Source organism: Sceloporus undulatus, chromosome 1, assembly GCF_019175285.1.
Source record: "Sceloporus undulatus isolate JIND9_A2432 ecotype Alabama chromosome 1, SceUnd_v1.1, whole genome shotgun sequence".
NCBI lineage: Eukaryota > Metazoa > Chordata > Lepidosauria > Squamata > Phrynosomatidae > Sceloporus > Sceloporus undulatus.
The window spans coordinates 10,466,647-10,485,526 of NC_056522.1; the positions used below are offsets into that span (position 1 = coordinate 10,466,647).

The 18,880-nt window shown below is 48.0% G+C and overlaps 2 protein-coding genes across 6 annotated transcripts in view; one reads left to right on the top strand and one right to left on the bottom strand.

Annotated features, from left to right (window-relative positions):
* Nucleotides 1-18,880, top strand: part of LOC121920437 — a 196,008-nt gene that overhangs the window by 112,632 nt on the left and 64,496 nt on the right. The gene's annotated exons all lie outside the window — the stretch shown is intronic.
* LOC121920312 (hydrocephalus-inducing protein homolog) overlaps nucleotides 1-18,880 on the bottom strand; it is an 87,501-nt gene that overhangs the window by 56,506 nt on the left and 12,115 nt on the right. The window contains 16 exon segments of the mRNA XM_042447447.1: nucleotides 1,171-1,410; nucleotides 2,105-2,254; nucleotides 2,809-3,000; nucleotides 3,530-3,657; nucleotides 4,266-4,402; nucleotides 4,810-4,949; nucleotides 5,645-5,772; nucleotides 5,922-6,099; nucleotides 6,712-6,849; nucleotides 8,761-8,970; nucleotides 10,951-11,070; nucleotides 11,382-11,487; nucleotides 11,715-11,828; nucleotides 17,490-17,803; nucleotides 18,024-18,167; nucleotides 18,608-18,751. Coding sequence (XP_042303381.1) covers nucleotides 1,171-1,410; nucleotides 2,105-2,254; nucleotides 2,809-3,000; nucleotides 3,530-3,657; nucleotides 4,266-4,402; nucleotides 4,810-4,949; nucleotides 5,645-5,772; nucleotides 5,922-6,099; nucleotides 6,712-6,849; nucleotides 8,761-8,970; nucleotides 10,951-11,070; nucleotides 11,382-11,487; nucleotides 11,715-11,828; nucleotides 17,490-17,803; nucleotides 18,024-18,167; nucleotides 18,608-18,751 — 2,583 coding nt within the window.

The following is an 18,880-nucleotide window of genomic DNA, read 5'->3' on the forward strand; positions in this document are numbered from 1 at the left end:
TTATTATAATTTAATGTATTTGAACCCTGGTCTCTTGGAGTTTTAGCCCATATCCTAACTATTATACCACAATGACTCTCACCAGGCCAGAAATGGCTGCTCTAAACAATACAGACATTCAGCAAATCTCTGTTTTCTGTGCAGCCTGACAAACTTGTAAATATTGACTCAGGATTTCTCTAATGGAACAATCCTTGCAATTGCCAACCTGAAACATCTCATTTGCAAACAAGACATTTCCACAAGGCTGTACTCTTGACTGGTGATTTTCTTGTTTTGGAAAATGCATGCCAGATTTCTAGCAGACAGCAGTTTGTTAAACAGAGCCTGATCTTTGCACACTTATCTACTGCCCATAGACACTTCTTGCACGGGGTCTTATATGGGTGCATGTCAAGCTATCTCATGTGGGGGCATTCTCTCTCCGCCTGATGTACTGGGATTGGTACCATATTTCTGCCCGCTGGCTACCTCTGTTTCTTTCTTTCCTAGAAACTCTCTCGGGACCAGTAACCTGTGGGGTCCAGCAGAGTGGGAAGAATTTGCCCAGCCCAGCCCCTGCAACTTTTCCTGTGCTTCAAAAGGAAGGGAGAGAAGGAGGGAGGGTTGCCCCACAGGGACCTTAGGGCTTGGGTTATCACCAATACTGTTTGATGGATGGTCTCTGGAACCATTTCACACTAAGGAAGGTATGTTTGGCCCTCCAGATATTGCTGAATTACAGCTCCCTTCAACCCCCAACAACATGACCAATAGTCAGTGGTGATGGGATATAGAATCCAACCACATTGAGTCTGAGACACTTGTCTTCCATTCCAGCTTTACTACCATTGTCCATTTGATATAACTATGCTATAATCTTACCAATTAACATCCACTCACTTCCCCTTCCCTACAACACATTTATAAGTTGGATAAGGGATATTTAATGTACCTGCCAACTGAGGCAGCTTCCTTGGGCACACAAACTAATTCCACAATAAATGTGTGAGTCTTTCAGGGGTCACAAGACTCCAGGTTGTTTCTGCCTCACAAAGTTGTTGTGGGGGCTAGAACAGGATAACCATGCCTCCCACCTGAGCTCCTTGAAGGAGCAGCGGCAGCATTTCCCCCTAAACAAATACATTTGGCAAGTGGGAGTTTGGCTTCTTGGGTCGATGTATCCCTTACCCGTTCTTCTAGCAGGTACTGCTGGTCAAATTCCAAGGAGTAGAACTCAATGGGGAAGGAGCAGGGGTTCTTCACCACCATTTCGGCCTCATCCCCAGCAGCATAAGGCAGGAGAGGCCCGAGTTCCAGAATAGAGGGGGTGAACTCTAGACGTGGCTCAAGGCCTTGACCGGAGACGGTGAGTTTCAGCTGCTGAGTGCTCTGGGAAATACTCAGAATCAGGAAGTTGTGGTAGAATTTCTAGGAAAACAAACATAATCTTTTATTACAGATGGAGGAGAGGAAAGGGTAAACATCAAATATCCTCTTAGACTCATTAGTGCCAAGGAACGAGTGCCTGTGGCCCTGATGGATCCCCCACAAAGAGTGTGTGATTGCCATGTGTTGCATGGACACTCTCCGTGGCCACCATAGACCACCTCATCTAATCTCAACCTCTCTTTAAGGTAATGCTGCCCATCCATCTCTTCCCTTGCTAGGTCATCTGACCCCCTTTTGTAATCCCACCCTCTCTACCCTACCCTGCTCTGATCAGTATCCATTTCTTTATGTTCCTCACCAGCAAAAGCTTCTGGGTCCAACCACAGTACCCCTCCCTTTGGCCTCCTGCCTGAATCTGAGTTATTATGCCCTGTGCCCTCTTCCTGCCTCCAGCCCCCGAAGAACTCTGGGTCCAATTCTTCTGAGCACACCTGTCACTTCCTACACCAGGATTACTTCTTGTGCATTGAATCAGGAATATTTACACTGTAAATACACTGTCTCCAAAGGAGACATTAACTCAGTCAGCCCACCAGAGTCCAAAACTGCTGTATCTGCAATGATTGCCAGCAAAGTTACCACTGAACTGTGCTGTCTTTCACTCCCATGTCCTACTACCAGCAACCCTTCCTGGTGGCTGTAGCCAGAATGGCCCCTTATCTCCTCCTCCTACCTCTTCCCTTGGGGCAAACTTGACCTGAACGTTGAGCCGCTCTCCGGGGGCCAGGATCCCATAGGGAGGTATCATCTCAAAGACAAAGGGTTTGGTCTTTAGTTCCTGGCGCATCTTCCGTCGCAATGTTGCTGGCATGTGCTTGTCCACCTGAGCTTACAAGAAAGAATGAACTCACTAACTAACATCTGAGCCTCTGTGCCATTCTAAGAAGACCTATGTGAAATAGATCTGTTGCCCGATACCTTCAGCATTGCCAAAGGTGACAAAAGAACTACTTATGGTAGCCAGACAGATCCTAAAAACAGCTGAACCTTCTCCCCTGGAAGAGATGCCCCCCATCTTCAGGAACAAGGATGAAGAATGGCTTCTGTGCTGTTGCTTGTGATATGAAAGTGAGATGAGGAGCTCAGGAGAGGTACAGAAACCAAACTTCTCTTCTCCCTGTTTGCCCCCTTCCCATTGCCAAATACAGTGCTTTGCTCCTGCCCTCAGCCTACAGCCTTGAGGTTGGCAATGGGGCCTGGTTAATACCAGGATGGGGGTCCACCAGGGTATACCAGGGGCTGCAAGGCTATATTTCAAAGGACTGCAAAGGCAAACTACCTCTGAGCATTCCTTGTGTTCATTCTGAAATTGACTGGAAGGGGCTGGGAGCCAAGAAAGAGGAAAGAGAAGTCTGCTTATTATGAGGGCTGTGTTACCTTTTTCATCTGCTCACTGCTGGTGGCAAACCATTCACATATCACTTGCAGCTGGTTGTGAAGCTGAATGGTCTCTACTTGGCACTGGCCGCACTGAACAGCAGAGAATGCCAGATTTTCATTGGACATGCAGAGGGCCGGCATGATCACCATGGCACGGAGGGAGAGATGGAAGGTGGGCCCAGCCACAACCTGAAGAAAATCACACCAGCCCTCCTGAGCACTCCCTGCAGTGGACCCAGAAGGATCAGACCCACCCCCCAAGCAAACATCTTGCCCAATTCATATTGCATCACCTTCGCCCATTTGACATACTGCATCACCTTTGCACCCAAAGGTCCTCCCAAGGAGCTCCAGGGGGCCTGAAGAGTTTTCGCCTCCATGCCAAAGCATAGTGCTTTGTCCAGCGGCCCTATGTGGTTGCTCAAGGCCAGGGGCTGATTCTCACTGCCTGCATCCTTTTCCTTATGTGGGCAACTTCCTACATCCATGAAAGGCTTTATCCTAATTCTACAAGCCTCAAGCATCCGTGAGAAAATGCCCACAGAGAGGATGGTCTGGTCTTAGTTGGAGCTGCAACTGACATTAGTGTTCACTTTGCTTCCAGCATGTGGCATTCGGGCTGTAACAAAGCACTGAAGCCTGTGGTGCATCTCTGGGGGCAAGGCTGGAAAGACTGGCAGGGCAAGAGATGAAGATGTGGGGAGGATTGCCAGGGCACCTTGATGGGCAAGATCACTTCCACTTCTCCGAGGGGCCGGTTGGCGCTCTGGGGATCAAAGAGCACTTCAAAGGTCTCCGTTTCACAAAAGGGCAGGTTCTTCACACGATCCAATTCGCTTGTGAAACCTGCATCCAAAGAACAACAGAATTACCCTTCAAAACTTACAAGGTGCAAGAAAAAAAACATTTATTGACATATTTCTACTCCTCTCCCCTTTCCATGAGTTCTAAAAGGCCCAAATAGTTCTCTCCTTATACAATAACCCTGCAGAGTAGGCCATGCCAAGAGAGAGTGACTGTCCAGAGCCCATCCAATGAATTTCATGGCTGAGTAGCAAGGAGTCCTGTGTCCTGGTCCTGCACTCTGACCATTTGACATACTCAATATAATAAATACTTATTATGTCATTTTGTGCATAATAAAATCCAATGTAGCCATGCTGGGCAGGTGGGGACTTCTCCAGATTCCAGTGTCAGCTATTTGTGCTGAAGCAGAGCTTGGAGTAAGATGTTAGTGGTTGTGGACAAGGCCAGCCCCTCGTCTTCTGGACCTGCTAAAAAATCTGGCCTGCCCTAAGATGATGCAGGTGGGATGGATGTTGGAAGGGAAGCTAGGGACTGTTGAAAATGCATTTGACAGAAATACATTTGAGAAAATTTCTGTCTCTAAATGACTGCTTGTGTTTCCAAGGTGGACTTGGCTAGAAGCAGAAAGGCACCAATTTCTCTTTCACCTGTATCCTGCAAGGCCTGTCTGTCTGCGTAAAAAGACACAGGAAATGGGCTGGTGTTGGTGATTTTGACAATGTGAGAGCGCACGGTGCCCAGGATGATGTAGCCAAAGTCCAAGATGTATTCGGGGAGCTGGGCTCTGAAAAAGAGGAAACATGACTTGGTTTTAAATGCATGTGTTGGCTGCTCAGATCAGCAGTGGGGACTAGAGGAAAGTTAGCATTCTCCTCTTCTGTGCCAATCACAGGAACCTCCTTACTATTTCCTTTTAGGGAGCTTATTAGTGCAATGTAACTCCATCAAAAATAGGATTCAGCTCAACAGAGCTTGCTAAGTCCCTGTTTGACTCTTGCACATCCCATCCTTGCATTTAAGATGGTGGCTTCAACTGGCTCCTGACCAAGCTCCTGAAGAGCGAATCCAGGGAGCTGCCCAGGAGGCTTCTCTGCTTCTCAAAGGCCATGTGAGCAGGATAAGCATATTCCCTCCCCAAATCCTAGCAGTGGAAGGCAGCCTCTGTATATGAAGGATGAATTGTACACTCACTTGACAAGTTTCCGGCGAGCTCGCTGACCACTGACCAAGGAGTCTTCCATTGGGTCACCACAGGCCAGCAGTCTCTGCTGCTCCAGGGCATGCTCTTGGACAAGGAGCCTCTCCACTTCCATCTGCAGCTGGGTATCCAGCTGTGAAAGCCAAGAAGAGATGGTCAGCAGACCCACTGGGTCCTCCATGCAGCCCTTCCAAGGGCAATATGGACAGGCAGGTGGACAGCACAGGATTCCTGCTGGCTCCTGTAGGCTGGCTTCTTGCACCTCCCCCGTTTTGCCGGACTGCTATCCACCACCGGCCTGTTTGCTCCTAGAGCGGCCCTCTTTTTGTGGAAGCCCCCCCTGCCCACATAAGGGAGGTGAGACTGCCACACTTTAGGCACTGGCTGATGCCAAAGTGCTTTCTTTGAAATGGAGATTGTCACACCTTCCCTCACTTGTTATGTGTCCAAATGCTTCAAAGCTGTTTTTTCACTTGGTGCTTTTTTTTATCATGAGTCTAATTTTTTAAAAAAATGTTACAAATGGGAATTTTTAGTTGTCTTCAGTTCTAAGCTATGCCCTGACCCCCTTAAGGAGAGGAAGACAGGATATCTCTGCTTACAACATGTCTGCCATTCTGCACACCTCCTCAGTGCCCCGCCCCACCCTTGCCACAAACCCTGAGAAAGTGCAGCTTCTATGCATGGGCCTCGTACCGCTGTCAAACAGTTCATCCGAGTGCTCACAAAATGCTGCATGCAAAGCTTTCTTGCACCAGGTCCTCTAAACCACCCCATGAGCTCACAAACGTGTTGCCAGGGAAGGGGTAGGGGGACACATCTTCTTACTGTGGTGATGGGCTCCTCCACTGGTGGTTCAGTGACCACGGCATCTGAATTACTACTTGAATCTTTCTGTGTTTCTTGCTCCATCCTTTGCTTGGCTTCTCTGAGGAGGATGCTGTATCGTTCATTTCCTGCAAAAACACAAAGGGGAAGAGTAAGGACTGCCAGGACTGAACGGCCCTTTTAGCTGAAATGCTACGAAAAGATGTGGTACAGGGACACCACCTCCCGTCCCCACCAGTTTCAGCCAAAGAGGAAGCTCTGGGCAAGCCATCCCTACCTCTAATATTTCTGGGTAGGTCCAAGGAGATTCTGGGGAAAATGCCCTCCCCTTTCAAGGTGATGCTGTCTGGTTCCAGGTGAGCCACCTGGATCTGGAACGTTCTCTGGAAGACCTCAGGAATGCCAGGCAAGTAATAGATCTTCAACACCTGCTCCTTTCCTGACTCAATATAACTCTAAAAGATGCAAGAAGAATGCTGAAGAGACAAAACTGTTGTCTATCTAAAGAAGCATCACACAGTCCAGAAGGTGAAGCAACTGTGTATTTCTTGTCCTGTTTCTTTCTCTGACACTGGGCCCTCTGTCACTTAAAAGAAAGGGCATGCCACAGAGTTGCTGCAGAACCAAACTGGGAATGGAACAGGGAAGTGTACCACCTTGAGCAGCTGCACTACCTGGCATCTTCTTTGCCTCAAAAACACACTGCATCCGTAAGGCGCACTATTATACACAAGCTGGGTGTGGGCAAATTCTGTGAGAGAGCTCTGGTGCCACAATAAACTACAATTCCCATGATTTCCTAACACTGAGCCAGGGCTGTTAAAGCGCTTCAAAGTCAAAAACACAAGAAACCACAAAAAAGGGGTGTAAATGAGTGGAGGAATCGAGCAGGGCCTATAATATTAACTTATTCATTTTAGCAGGCTCTAAAATAGTTAATCTTAAAGGCCCTGCTAGAATTGACCTTTCCTACTCCCTTTTCCATTCCTTTGCTTTATTCTACAATAAAGCAAAACTCAGAAATGTGTTAAATCAAAGCAGCCTGTCTTGCATCTTTTCTCACTCACAGCTATGGGCAAAGTCAGCGGCACGCCAGGCGGAGGGTTGTCTGCAGAAGCCCGGATAGTGTCGAGGACCAAATACTCAAATCCGACTTTCCCTGTATTCTTCAGTGTGATTTCAGTCACGCAAATGTGGTCAAAAAGCTGAGCAGGAGAGAAAAGGAAGGTAGGAACATGAAAAGGCACTGACACAGCTGTAAAGGCAGTGGCATAAAATTTCCCCATAGACAGAGGCTCCCCTGGGAGGCAACTGGTCCTCAGTGAAACATTCAGCACTACTTTTCTTCAGAGGAGAAGGACTCCAATAAACTTTCCACCCAAAGGAGACTCTCGGTGAATATAAAAGAGCAGTATGTTACTTTTATCTCTCTCTTTTTAAAAAAGTAACATTTAAAGGAGCGAAAGGAGCTGAAAGTAATTCACAGGTGTGGAGAGATGTCCAAGCACTGCTGTTCCATGATGCTTTTATCCACCTTAACACATAAAAGTATGTAAATGTCTGCCAGTGTTTCGCTTGAGCCAAATTGCCTCAAGGTTCACCTCTGTAGAAATACAGTGCCATCTCTGATACTGGAGTTTGGCAAGCTCTGGGAAGGGCATCTTTGTAAGGCCTGTAGTCATTCTTCAGGCCTTCTTTTCATAGAATCATAGAATCATAGACCTGGAAGAGACTGCAAGGGCCATCCAGTCCAACCCCCTGCCATGCAGGAAATCCAGATCAAAGCATCCCCGACAGATGGCCATCCAGCCTCCGTTTGAAGACTTCCAAGGAGGGAGACTCCACTACGCTCCGAGGAAGTGTGTTCCACTGTCAAACAGCCCTTACTGCCAGGAAGTTCCTCCTAATGTTGAGGTGGAATCTCTTTTCCTGCAGTTTGCATCCATTGCTCCGGGTCCTAGTCTCTGGAGCAGCAGAAAACAAGCTTGCTCCCTCCTCAATATGACATCCCTTCAAATATTTAAACAGGGCTATCATATCATCTCTTAACCTTCTTTTCTCCAGGCTAAACATACCCAGCTCCCTAAGGCGTTCCTCATACATGGTTTCCAGACCCTTCACCATTTTAGTCGCCCTCCTTTGGACATGCTCCAGTTTCTCAATGTCCTTTTTGAATTGTGGCGCCCAGAACTGGACACAATATTCCAGGTGGGGCCTGACCAGAGCAGAATATAGTGGCACTATTACTTCCCTTGATCTAGACACTATACTTCTATTGATGCAGCCTAAAATTGCATTGGCCTTGTTAGCTGCCGCATCGCACTGTTGCCTCATGTTCAATTTGTGGTCTCTAGGCCCCTTTTATGAAGATAGGACTGGAGGGGTGGACACACAATAGAAGCCCAAGCTGCCCAGTGAAAGGTCAGCTGACCCCGCTGGGAACAATCCCTTGGAGAAAGAAGGACCCCAGGAAAAGCAGCCCTCCCACTCCAAAATCCAAGTGCCTTTCAGAGAGAATAAAAAACAGGGAAGCAAGCCCTGCTAGCCATGCTCAGAAGAGGTGACCTTCCCAAATAGCCCAATGGAGTGATGCCCAGTGATTGTGATAGACTTGTCCTGACATCACAGACTTGGGAATGAAGAAAATCCAGATATGAGCAGTTCTGTTGTCCAAGTAGGGAGACAGATGAACAAAATCCCTACACAGAGATCCCATTTAATGAAGGATATTTCTGGTGTGGAGGTCAAGCATCGTGGTATAAACCACTTGGGCCTATCTGCTCATTTTCTGAGCCACAGGAGTTACACAGCAGACAGCCTTTCCTCTTCTTCAGCTGAGATATATGAAGCAATAGAAAAAAGGAGAGGACAGCAGGAAGCAAGGCAAAACATTGGGCTCAAGTATGTGGAAGAAGGGAAATGTAAGGGATGGACAATGAGTATAGATGAGGACGTCTAGATCAAGCATCCCAGCACAGTCCAAGAGAGGCATTTTGATGCTTGATCCCATTTCTTAGTCTCCATGGAAAAGTAAGAGGAACCCAGGCTGGATGCCGTTTGGATACAGTCTGGCCCCCTGAGAACCAGCAACATTGCTGTGTACTCTGAGCAACTACCTGGAGTCCATAGTCAACCTCCTTCCTGTCGAAGGTGTAGCTCACAAGGGAAGCCTCACCGCTCAGCATGACTTCGTAGGTGGGACCCCCTTCCACCTCACAGAGGGCCTTCACATGGGCGACAATATCAGCATGGCCGTAGAAAGTGAAGGTCATCTTCTGAGTTTCCTTCGGCTGCAGTGTTCCAAACAGCGGCATGATGTCAAAGACCTCGTCAGGAAAGGGAAAGGGAGAAGTGGTACATTGGATACTTTTCAGAGAACTCTCCCACCCTGAGCACCAGCAGCTGGCATTGCTAGTCACTCCCCAGGGAGCACCCAGGGCCTCCTCAGGGCTGTTCTGCTGTCCTTTCTGAATGAGCAGCAGGAAAGTGCTCTCCTTGTTTATCTCCCTCTTTCCTGATCTGTTTCCTTCTGGCACCCAAGGGAGAAGGCAAGCCAAGGGGCTGTAGTGGGGCAGAAATGGACCTCCTTACTAGTTCTCCCAAGAGCCCCTTGACCCAGCTCAAGCAGGAGCTAGTGGGAGGCAGTGCCAGTGCCATGACTCCATGATCCATTTCAAACTGGCTTTAGGACAGGCTTTGGGGTTGAGACTGCCATGGTTGCCTTGACCGACGATCTGCGTCTGAGCATTGACAGGAGGAGTGTGACCCTTTTGGTGCTCTTAGACCTCTCAGCGGCTTTCGATACTATAGATCACGGCATCCTCTTAGACCGCCTGAGGGGGTTAGGTATCGGGGGCACTGCTTTGCAGTGGTTCCGGTCCTTCCTCTCGGGCAGGTCTCAGAGGGTGCTACTCGGGGACTGTAGCTCCAGTAAGAGGTACCTCACTTGTGGGGTTCCTCAAGGGGCTATTTTGTCCCCGATGTTATTTAACATCTATATGAAGCCGCTGGGTGAGATAATATGGAGTCATGGTGCTGGGTGTTATCAGTACGCTGATGACACCCAAATCTATTTCTCCGTATCTTGTTCGTCGGCCTCGAATTCCGATGGCATCTCTTCTCTCAATGAATGTCTTCAGGCGGTAATGGGCTGGATGAGGAAAAACAGATTGAAACTGAATCCAGACAAGACGGAGGTGCTCATGGTAGCGGCCCCGAAACCAAGAATTGGGTTGCAACCTCCAGTCCTGGATGGGGTCAAACTCTCCTCCAGTGACTGTGTTCACAGTCTGGGGGTGCTCCTTGACTCGTCGCTCCTGATGACAAATCAGGTAAATGCGACGGTCAGGAGTGCCTGTTATCAGCTTCGGCTGATACGCCAGCTGCGCCCTTTTCTGGAAGTAAGGGATCTCGAGACGGTTGTGCACGTGCTGGTAACCTCATGCCTTGACTTCTGTAATGCACTCTACAGGGGGCTACCCCTGTGCTTGACTCGGAAATTACAGCTGGTTCAAAACATGGCAGCCAGGCTTGTCTCAGGAACATCTAGGAGGGACCACATTACTCCGGTTTTGAGGTCCCTCCACTGGCTGCCTATCAGCTTCCGGGCCCAGTACAAGGTGTTGGTTATCACCTTTAAAGCCCTAAATGGCTTGGGTCCAAGCTATCTCAGGGACCGCCTCCTCCCATACAATCCTCCCCGCGCTCTCCGGTCCTCTGAGAGGAACTTACTGCAGCCTTTAAAATCTAGGCTTGTGGCAACCTCCCAGAGGGCGTTCTCTGCTGTCACCCCCCAAACTCTGGAACGACCTGCCGAATGAGATCCGTCAGATAACATCATTAGACAGCTTTAAAAAAGCGGTCAAGACGGATCTCTTCCGGCAGGCCTTTCCAGATTAACTATCCCGGCCCAGGTTCCTGCTTCCCTCTCCTACCGTGGCCCATCTTAGTAATGGTGAGGACAAGGTATCAGGGTTTTTTGTTTTTAATTGTTGTTTGTATGCTTTGATATTGTGTTTTTAATATGTCATTACTGTTTAATACTGTTCTGAGGGGGGGGAGGAATAAGTGTGTTTAATTGTTATATATTTTATATATACTGTTGTCAACCGTCCCGGATTGGTTCCCATAGTGCGGGATACTAAATTATTATTATTATTATTATTATTATGATCCTCACTAGCCCAATCCTTCCATGATAACAATGATGTTTATTTCTAATGGCCTTTTCATCCAAGCGTGGAACACTTGGATATAACATTCTGTGGCTTAGGCAAGGTGAATGCTCAGAGGGCAGGCATGCTCACTTCTTCCACGCCAGTCAAGTGATGCTCCTGAGAGTCCACACACCACACAATTTCCTTGGTCTCTGGCTGGCTCTTCTTGGGAAGCTCCTCTCCCACTTCATCAGTAGCTGCTGGTAAGCACTAAAAATCAGAACAGCATACACACACACACACACACACACACACACACAGAGAGAGAGAGAGAGAGAGAGAAACTGGCATGAGAAGGACATTCCCAAACCTTCCCAAGAAGGACATTCCCAAGAGAAGGACATTCCCAACATTCCCAAGCATGACAGGAGGAATGGAATGTGGAATTTCATTGATCAGGGGTTCATGTGGTTTATAGTTGCTTGTCACATTGATATTATTTTCTCTGATTTAAAGCCCTACATAGCTTGAGTCTAGGCTGGATGGCCAACCATGGAGAAGGGTCAACCATTGCTACTGACCTTGGTTCTTGTATCACCAGGGTCTGGCTCTGCAGATTCCACAGTCTCTTTAAGCAAAGCCTCTTCTCCACTCAGGTTCTCAGCATTTTCTCCCATGGTTGCTTCCCTGGAGTGATAACATTGGGATCAAAAGATAATGAAGAGTGCTCAGAACACTTGGGTTTACCGCGTTAACAGCCAAAGCCCATGTGGCCCAGTGGGGGATCAGTGGGGCAATGGTCAGCCATGGTCTGAGACTGGGGGCTGGCAGGAAGCCCCCTGGACCATGCATCCCCCTGGCCTGGGGAGATAACCCTGAAGCCCAGGATCAGCTCAGAGGCTGGCAGTACACACCTCACAGACTCTTTGCTCCCAGTGGGACTTGGAGGTAACAGTAGTGGCTGTGGCGCCTCCAGCTCTTTGGCTGCCTCCTCTTCTGCGGGGGGCATGACCTCTCTTGGGCTGAACCTGAAACAAGCATTATCTCATAAGTGATATGGTTCTCCTCTGCTGGGGCTCACTGGATCAGCCTCTTCCTTTCATCTTGAATAACCCCAGGGAGCTGATGAGATAGATGAGAAGAGGAATCAGAATAAGAAAAGAGCGCAAGTTACTTTCATCCTGCCTCCAGCCGTCCACATACATTGGAGAGCCAAGCTCCCATGGAAAGTTGCTTCTGGGCACCTACAAAACCAGTTAAGTCAATGACTGCTAAATGACTGCGGAGGTGGGCACCTGTTTTCATTCCCCCAGTACTCATGTTCGCATTTCCATCCACAAATTGGCCAAAAATGCAACCTGGATTAGATGGCAAATTACTTCTGTTATTAATATCCTATGTTTTCAAGCAGTGTTTCACATTTGGGAAGGTGCTGAGGGGTCATGGGGTATGATAAAAATAAACTTCTATGTTTTTAAAAGAATGTTTACATTTTAAAAAAAAAGAATTGTACTCTCCTGTTGCTGATTATGAAAGTGTTTTCATCTGTTCTCAATTTTATTCATTTTAACTGGAGCTGAGGGTGTGTGTTTTTTCCTGTGTTCTTACAAAGACAGTTTGGATGGGCCCTTTTAGGAATAAAAAAGGGAAGATAAACTGAGCAACTAAATGAAACAGGTGTTGTTCTTTTCAATGGCAGTTCCTTAGCACTGGTGCAGTGAGCCTGCTCTGAGTTACAGTCTGAACTGTAAAGGAGCTTATCCTTATCATATGCTCAGTGCTTTTGAAATCATCTTTAAAGTTTGGCCTAAAAGCTGGGACAGATTCACTGCCCCAACAAATAGGGCAGCCATTTAACTAATGAACCAGCAACACATTTTATGCATTACAGCTTTGGGCCTAAACATCAATGCTTGACTTGAGTCACAAGGCAATTCAAAATACACACGCCAGATGCTGCTTACCTGCAGCATCCTGACATAAAAAGCAGACATGTCTGGCTGTTATGGAAAAGAGAGTGGGAATTAGGAAGAACTTTGGCTGGAAAAAGGAGAGGAAAATACTGCCATGAAACTCCACATGGTTATCAGGTAACAGTGAGAAAGAAACAAGGCCATTGATCCTAGAGGCCTATCAGGGACAAGGAGTTGGCAGCAATTTCCTCTATTGATGGGGCAACTTGGCCAGCCAAACCATGCGGAATCAAAGGCTCATCGACAGTCAATACAATTATGACCACCAGCCCCACACAGAATATAACCTGCCCAACTGCCAGCTCCCAGGCTTATGTAAACAAAGCCCAATCCATTCTGGTTTGTGCAGGAGGTCAGGAACAGATGGCAGACTATCTGCTCGTCTGTCCCAGCTAGTATTGGCCAGACCCAATTGGGCCACTGGCGGAGCACCAGGAGGCCCAAGATGGCTGGTTGGAAGGGTGATGGCTGCTCCTTCTTCCTGGGGTCTGCAAGGGCAGCTGGACGATGCCCAGGGGCACCCCATGGCTGATCAGTGGACAGGAGGGGCAAACACTTCCTGAAAGTTGTCCAGCTGCCCTTGCACACTTGGCACAAAAATGTGACACAAAGAATAACTAGGTACCTCCTTACAGGCCACCTTAAATACTCTTCTGCTGGGATAACCAAGGTTCACACCAGTGTAAGCCATCCATGAGACGTTGTCCCTCTCCCATAGGGAGAGCCGGGATATATTATTATTATTATTATTACTACTACTACTACTACTACTAGGGCAGGGAACCATCTATTATCCCCTCTGTTGTAAGCCGCCCGGATTCCCAGTGATTGGGTGGCATATAAATAAATCCTATTATTATTATTATTATTATTATTATTATTATTATTATTATTATTATTACTGCAGAGTATGCCATTAGATTCAAGCAGGAAGGACCCACCCTTGGCTTTCAGGGTCCCTCAGCTGCCCTGGCAGTCAGGGGAGCTGTCCAGGAGCTGAACCATACACACTCTGTGCAAAGGATCAGCACCTAGAGCAGCTGTGGTGCAAAATGTTCACTGTGCAACACGAGGGTTTGTTCCCTTTCAGCAGCACAGAAGACCCCCACATCTCCACCATCAAGGTCCACCACTCTGGCACCTGGCTAGGGAATGGCACCATCCAACCGAGGAATCTCTGTGTCAATGGCTGCTTCACTGACTCCTGGCTGCTTTGCTGAAACCAGATGGGAGCAACCTAGCTGCACAGGGCTCTCTTTCAAGGCCACTCTACTAGAACTGCAGAGTTGGAAGGGGCCTTGGGGGCCATCCTGTGCAACCCATGGGCAATGCAGGATCTCCAGCTAAAGCATCCTCAGCAGCAGGGAGCTGTATGGCCTCTTTTGGAAGATATCCCAATAAGGAGACCCCACCACCTCTATAGGCAATGGGTCTCATTGCCCAACCACTCTCTCTGTCAAGAAGTTCTTTCTAATGTCCCATTGAAACCTATCCCCCTGTAACTTGGAACCATTAGACCTGGTCCTCCCCTCTGGGGTCTGCTTCTTCCTCTCACTCTGGGACAGCCCTCTCTTCACCAGAAAAGGATCCTCTCAGTCTCCTTTTTCTTCTCCCCAGATGAGGGCACAGAACAGAGCAGATGTGAACAGTATGGTGGGAACCATGTGGACAACAAGGCCTGGACCAGGTGGTCCAGGCCTTGTTGAAGTGCAAATCCCAGCAGCCCCCATCAGAGTGGTAGCTCTCCAGTATCAGGGAAAGGGCCCCACAATTACCACTGCCCTCCCAGTGCAAGTCCAGAGCTTGCTCTTTGCTTCTGGCATTCAGATGATCTGCCTCCACATAATCCTGTTTCCCCACTAGAATGATGTGAGCCTTCAAACTCATCACATTGCTTTCCAGGGATGGGCAAAATAACAGAAGCCAGAGGAGGTGTTTGAATGACTCATTTATGCTGGAAAGATTGTTGGCCTGGCTTCCTCCTCCTACTCTTCCTTTCTCCTCTTCTGCTTGTTACGGCCATTATTTTAGGGTGGGTTGAGGTGCCCACAAAACTTTATGGAAAATGAGCTTCCTCCCCTCAAGGCACAGGCAGCCCAGCTCATAAGGCAGACAGTAACAGTCACTGACAATAGGAGCCAAGAAGGCTGCAGCCGAGTGCGGGCAAAGTCCAGTATCAGTGCTGATGTCGACATTTTGTGGTCAGGGATAATATGCACTTTGTTTTCAGCAGCACACAGATCTCAGCCAGGATGAGGCTGAACTGAGGATGATTCCCAGAGGATGCCTCCAATGGAGGACCACGTGGCATGGGAGGGTCTTCTCCCTCCCTCCATCCCTCTGTCTGTCTATTTCTTCCTCTCTTGGCACAACAGGGTCTGTCCTACCCTTAGCGACTGTGTGCCTCTGAGGGTAGTGAGGGGGAATCATTCCAGACAGAATAATTTATGTGGAAGAAGAAGGGAGTGTTTTCATGTGAATACTCCCAAGGGGGGAGAAATGAAAGGTTAAGACTGAATAATTTGACGAACACCATAAAAGTCACTGCCCTAATTATATGGTCCAAAAATAAAACTAAATAAATTGCATTCCTCACCCCTAGCTGAAAAACAGATGTTAATCCGAATGACAATGAGTTATTGTGATGAAAGGCGCAGAGTGGATGGAATTGCTGTTACCTGGTTTACATTTACAAAACTGTCAGGCTGCATTAGCCAGATGCAATTATTTGAGATACACATGGTATCCAAACAGAAATGATATCTGGCAAGCTGTGCCTCTTCTTTGCTGTTTAATGAACAAACGGAGGTGCTAACAGCTTGGATGCCCCCTTTGGGCCCAGCTAGGCTTGGGAGAGTCAGGCGCCCCCTTTTGGCAGAAAGGCCTCATAGTGGGCAAAGAAAGGCAGTCACGAAGCCTTATAGAAGGCCGGGGCAGGACCACTCCGGAAGGTTAATGAGATGTCCTGCAGAAGGAAGGGTCCAAAGGCTGGGGCAGCCCGTCTGTCTGAGTCCTCATTTACTATGATTGAAATAGCACCTCAAGTCATCTTTTGCCTGGACAGTGACAAGGCAACCCATGTTGTACAGATTTCTCCTCTCAGCAGGTCAGAGAAAGAGGAATCTGAGGGCATCATTGTGTGTATAAAGAGAGAACTTTCTGAGTAATGGCAGACAATGGGGGATCTGGCAAGGCAGCCCACAGAGACACACAGTGCTTCTCTGGCAATGGATTCGGGCTGCAATGCCAGGCTTTTATTTAAGGCATCTCCAGGCCCTGCTGCCTTCCAGGTCCCCAAAGGCCCAGTGACCTTTCAGCCAGAAGGGAGGAAACCACTGACTACTAGAAAAAAGCCTCTGGACCTACTCAGAAGCAGGCATGGGCGTATTTCCCAGCTCAGGATTTGACCTCACTTGCCCATGACAGGGATCAGAGCCTCATTTCTCACAAGAGGAAGGGGGATGGAGTAGGCTAATTCTCGGGGCTGGGACAGTTCTCTCTTGTTCTGCCATACCTTCAAGGGATGAATTCTCTACACAGGACTATCTGCAACTTCTCAAGCTAGATGGCACCAAGGAGAAGGCCAGACCACAGGACCCAACAGATTGTTTCAGACCCAGGGAGCACAGTATCTAAAGGCACAGTCTAGATTGTTGGCCATGCAAAACACTTCCTGCTTGCAGAAGAAGACTCCTGATAGAAGGTGAGACACTTTGCAACTGTATTCAGGCATCCCCCCACAATGTGTACAACCTGCCTTTCCAACCTTAAGAGTCCACAAGGCCAACAATCGGCAGTGAGGAGAGGACACTGACAGAAGCCACTTGGCACTGGTGATGAGCAGACTCCCTAGCTAGCATTGCAAGCTCCCTCCTCCTCCTTCTGGGCTGTTCCTTCAGCTCCTGCACTCTGCACCCAGCCCTCCCAGCATGGGGCTTCCCATTGGGCCAGTGTCTGCTCTCTCCAAGAGAAATTGCTTATTAATCTCATTCAGAATGGCAGCCTGTCAGTGCTCTAGTTCTGTTCACTGGGCTTACCAAGACATTGTGGAAAATCTGTTGGCTTTTCTAATTAAAATAAGTTCACAGAGCCAAGTTTAACACATGTGAGGAAGCACGTTTGCAGGCAATGGGGCTGAAACCGTTTTGGCTCTCCATAATTTCTATTTCCTAGATTCAGAAAGGACAGGAAAAAGCCATTGACCAAAGCCCAGCAGTTCTGGGCTAGTTCAGTTGGGGAGGAGATACAGGCAAGAAAGGGACTACAGTCAAGCCACAAAGACCGAAACATGGTGATTGGAACATTCATCCAGCAGCAGGAAGGGAGTGGACCTCCAGATGTTGCTGAACTGGAAATCCCACTGTCCTCTACTCTGGATGACCAATGAAGAATAACACCCAGATGTTGTAGATAGCAACATCTGGGCAATTCCCACACAAATCCTTCCCCTGTGCGTCCAAAAAGGAATCAGAGAAGGCAGAGGCAACAGAATAGATTTTGGGTGTAAATGGAGGGAAAAATGAAAGAATGAAAGAAGTATGACCTGCCCTTGATCTCATTTTAAATCACACCTTTAGAGTCTCAAGATCCCTTGCCTTGCCTGGCCAGCATCAGGAGTTAACCCATCCATAGAGGTCTCCTTCTCTGCTGACAGAGAATCACCCCCAAAAAGAAAAGAAATGCCCCCTCATTCCCTCATTCAAGAGCTGTTCTTACCGGATGAGGCAGTCACGGTCATCTGTCACGAAGGACCACCGGTATTTGACATGAAGAGGGCTGCAGTTGGTCATGCTAATGTCACGGACCATTTCTGTGTCATTCAGGATGCAGCCAAAGTCAAGATTCATTGTTGAGAAATGGAGGTTTGGGAAATAGACTTCTCCCCGGAGGTTGATGTGATCTATATGGGGATGCTCCAGGTAACGGATAGTCAGGACTTCTTCTGCTACTCGGTTGTACAGATCGTCTTTGTAGAGGGGGTTAAACCTGATACAAAGATGGTGTGTCTCCCCAACATCCATCATTAAGGGCTGAATTGGAAAAGAAGTAGGATTTTAACAAATAACCACTGTGTACTTTTCTCTCATGCTAGTTTTATTTTTTCTTTAAGGGAAGAAACTGCTACATCTCCAGCCCTTAGAGACTGCTCAGTGCTCTCTAGCATGGGGCAGGTCATAACCAGCTCCTGTATTCAGAAGCGGCAAAGAGTGTGTGAGAAAGCCAAGTGGGAAAAGAGACTTCTCCTTGTACCTGATGGGGTGTTGCCAGCTTCTCATGGTCAGTGTCACAGAGGCAAAAGGGTTCTTGCAAAGAGAGAAAGATGCTGAGCGGCAAAGAGGAAACATTCTGCAACGTCAGAGGGACATATTGTGCCTTCAAGACATCAGTGGGGTTCTGCAGGGAAGAAGGAGCCAAAAATATTCAGGAAGAACAGGGCAGCATTTCTGACTTATGGTGACTATCACAGGGTTTTCTTGGCAGGATTTGCTTAGGGAGATAACCCCCAGTTCCTCTGGGACTGAGAGTGTTTGACTTGCCTAAGGTCACCCAGTGGGCTTCAATAGCCAAGTAAAGGGGATTTGAACCCTGCTCTCCAGAGTCATAGTCCAGCACTCAAACCACAATGACACGCTCTCAGCTTCTAATTTAATAACTAGAAAATCAGTTTGCCTGACCCATTTCGTACTGAAATGTGGAGTAAATGAAGGTTTGGCATCCCTGTCCGTATATTTAAATAACTGATCTCCCATCCTCCTGCACTACCATAAATATTCCAGTTTTTTGCTAGCCCTTTGCAACATGCTAACAGGGAGCTTTAAGACTAAAGCACTAACCTTTTCTACTCGGAAAGTGATCTCTTTGGAGGAAATCTGTAGAACGGGCGCAATGAATTCGCAAGTGACATCTACCTTCATGATGCACTCCTTACCAGATTGCTTCCCTATGATGGCATGGCAAATCAGCCTCTCTTTTATGACCTGTACAGGTAAGAATCACTGTTAGTCCTCACAATAGAGAAGGATCAGCCAGAGGGGCAACTGTTGTGCTCAGTGGGGATCCAGCCATGAAACTCCCTGGAAATCACTCCCTCTGTCACCCAAAGTGGC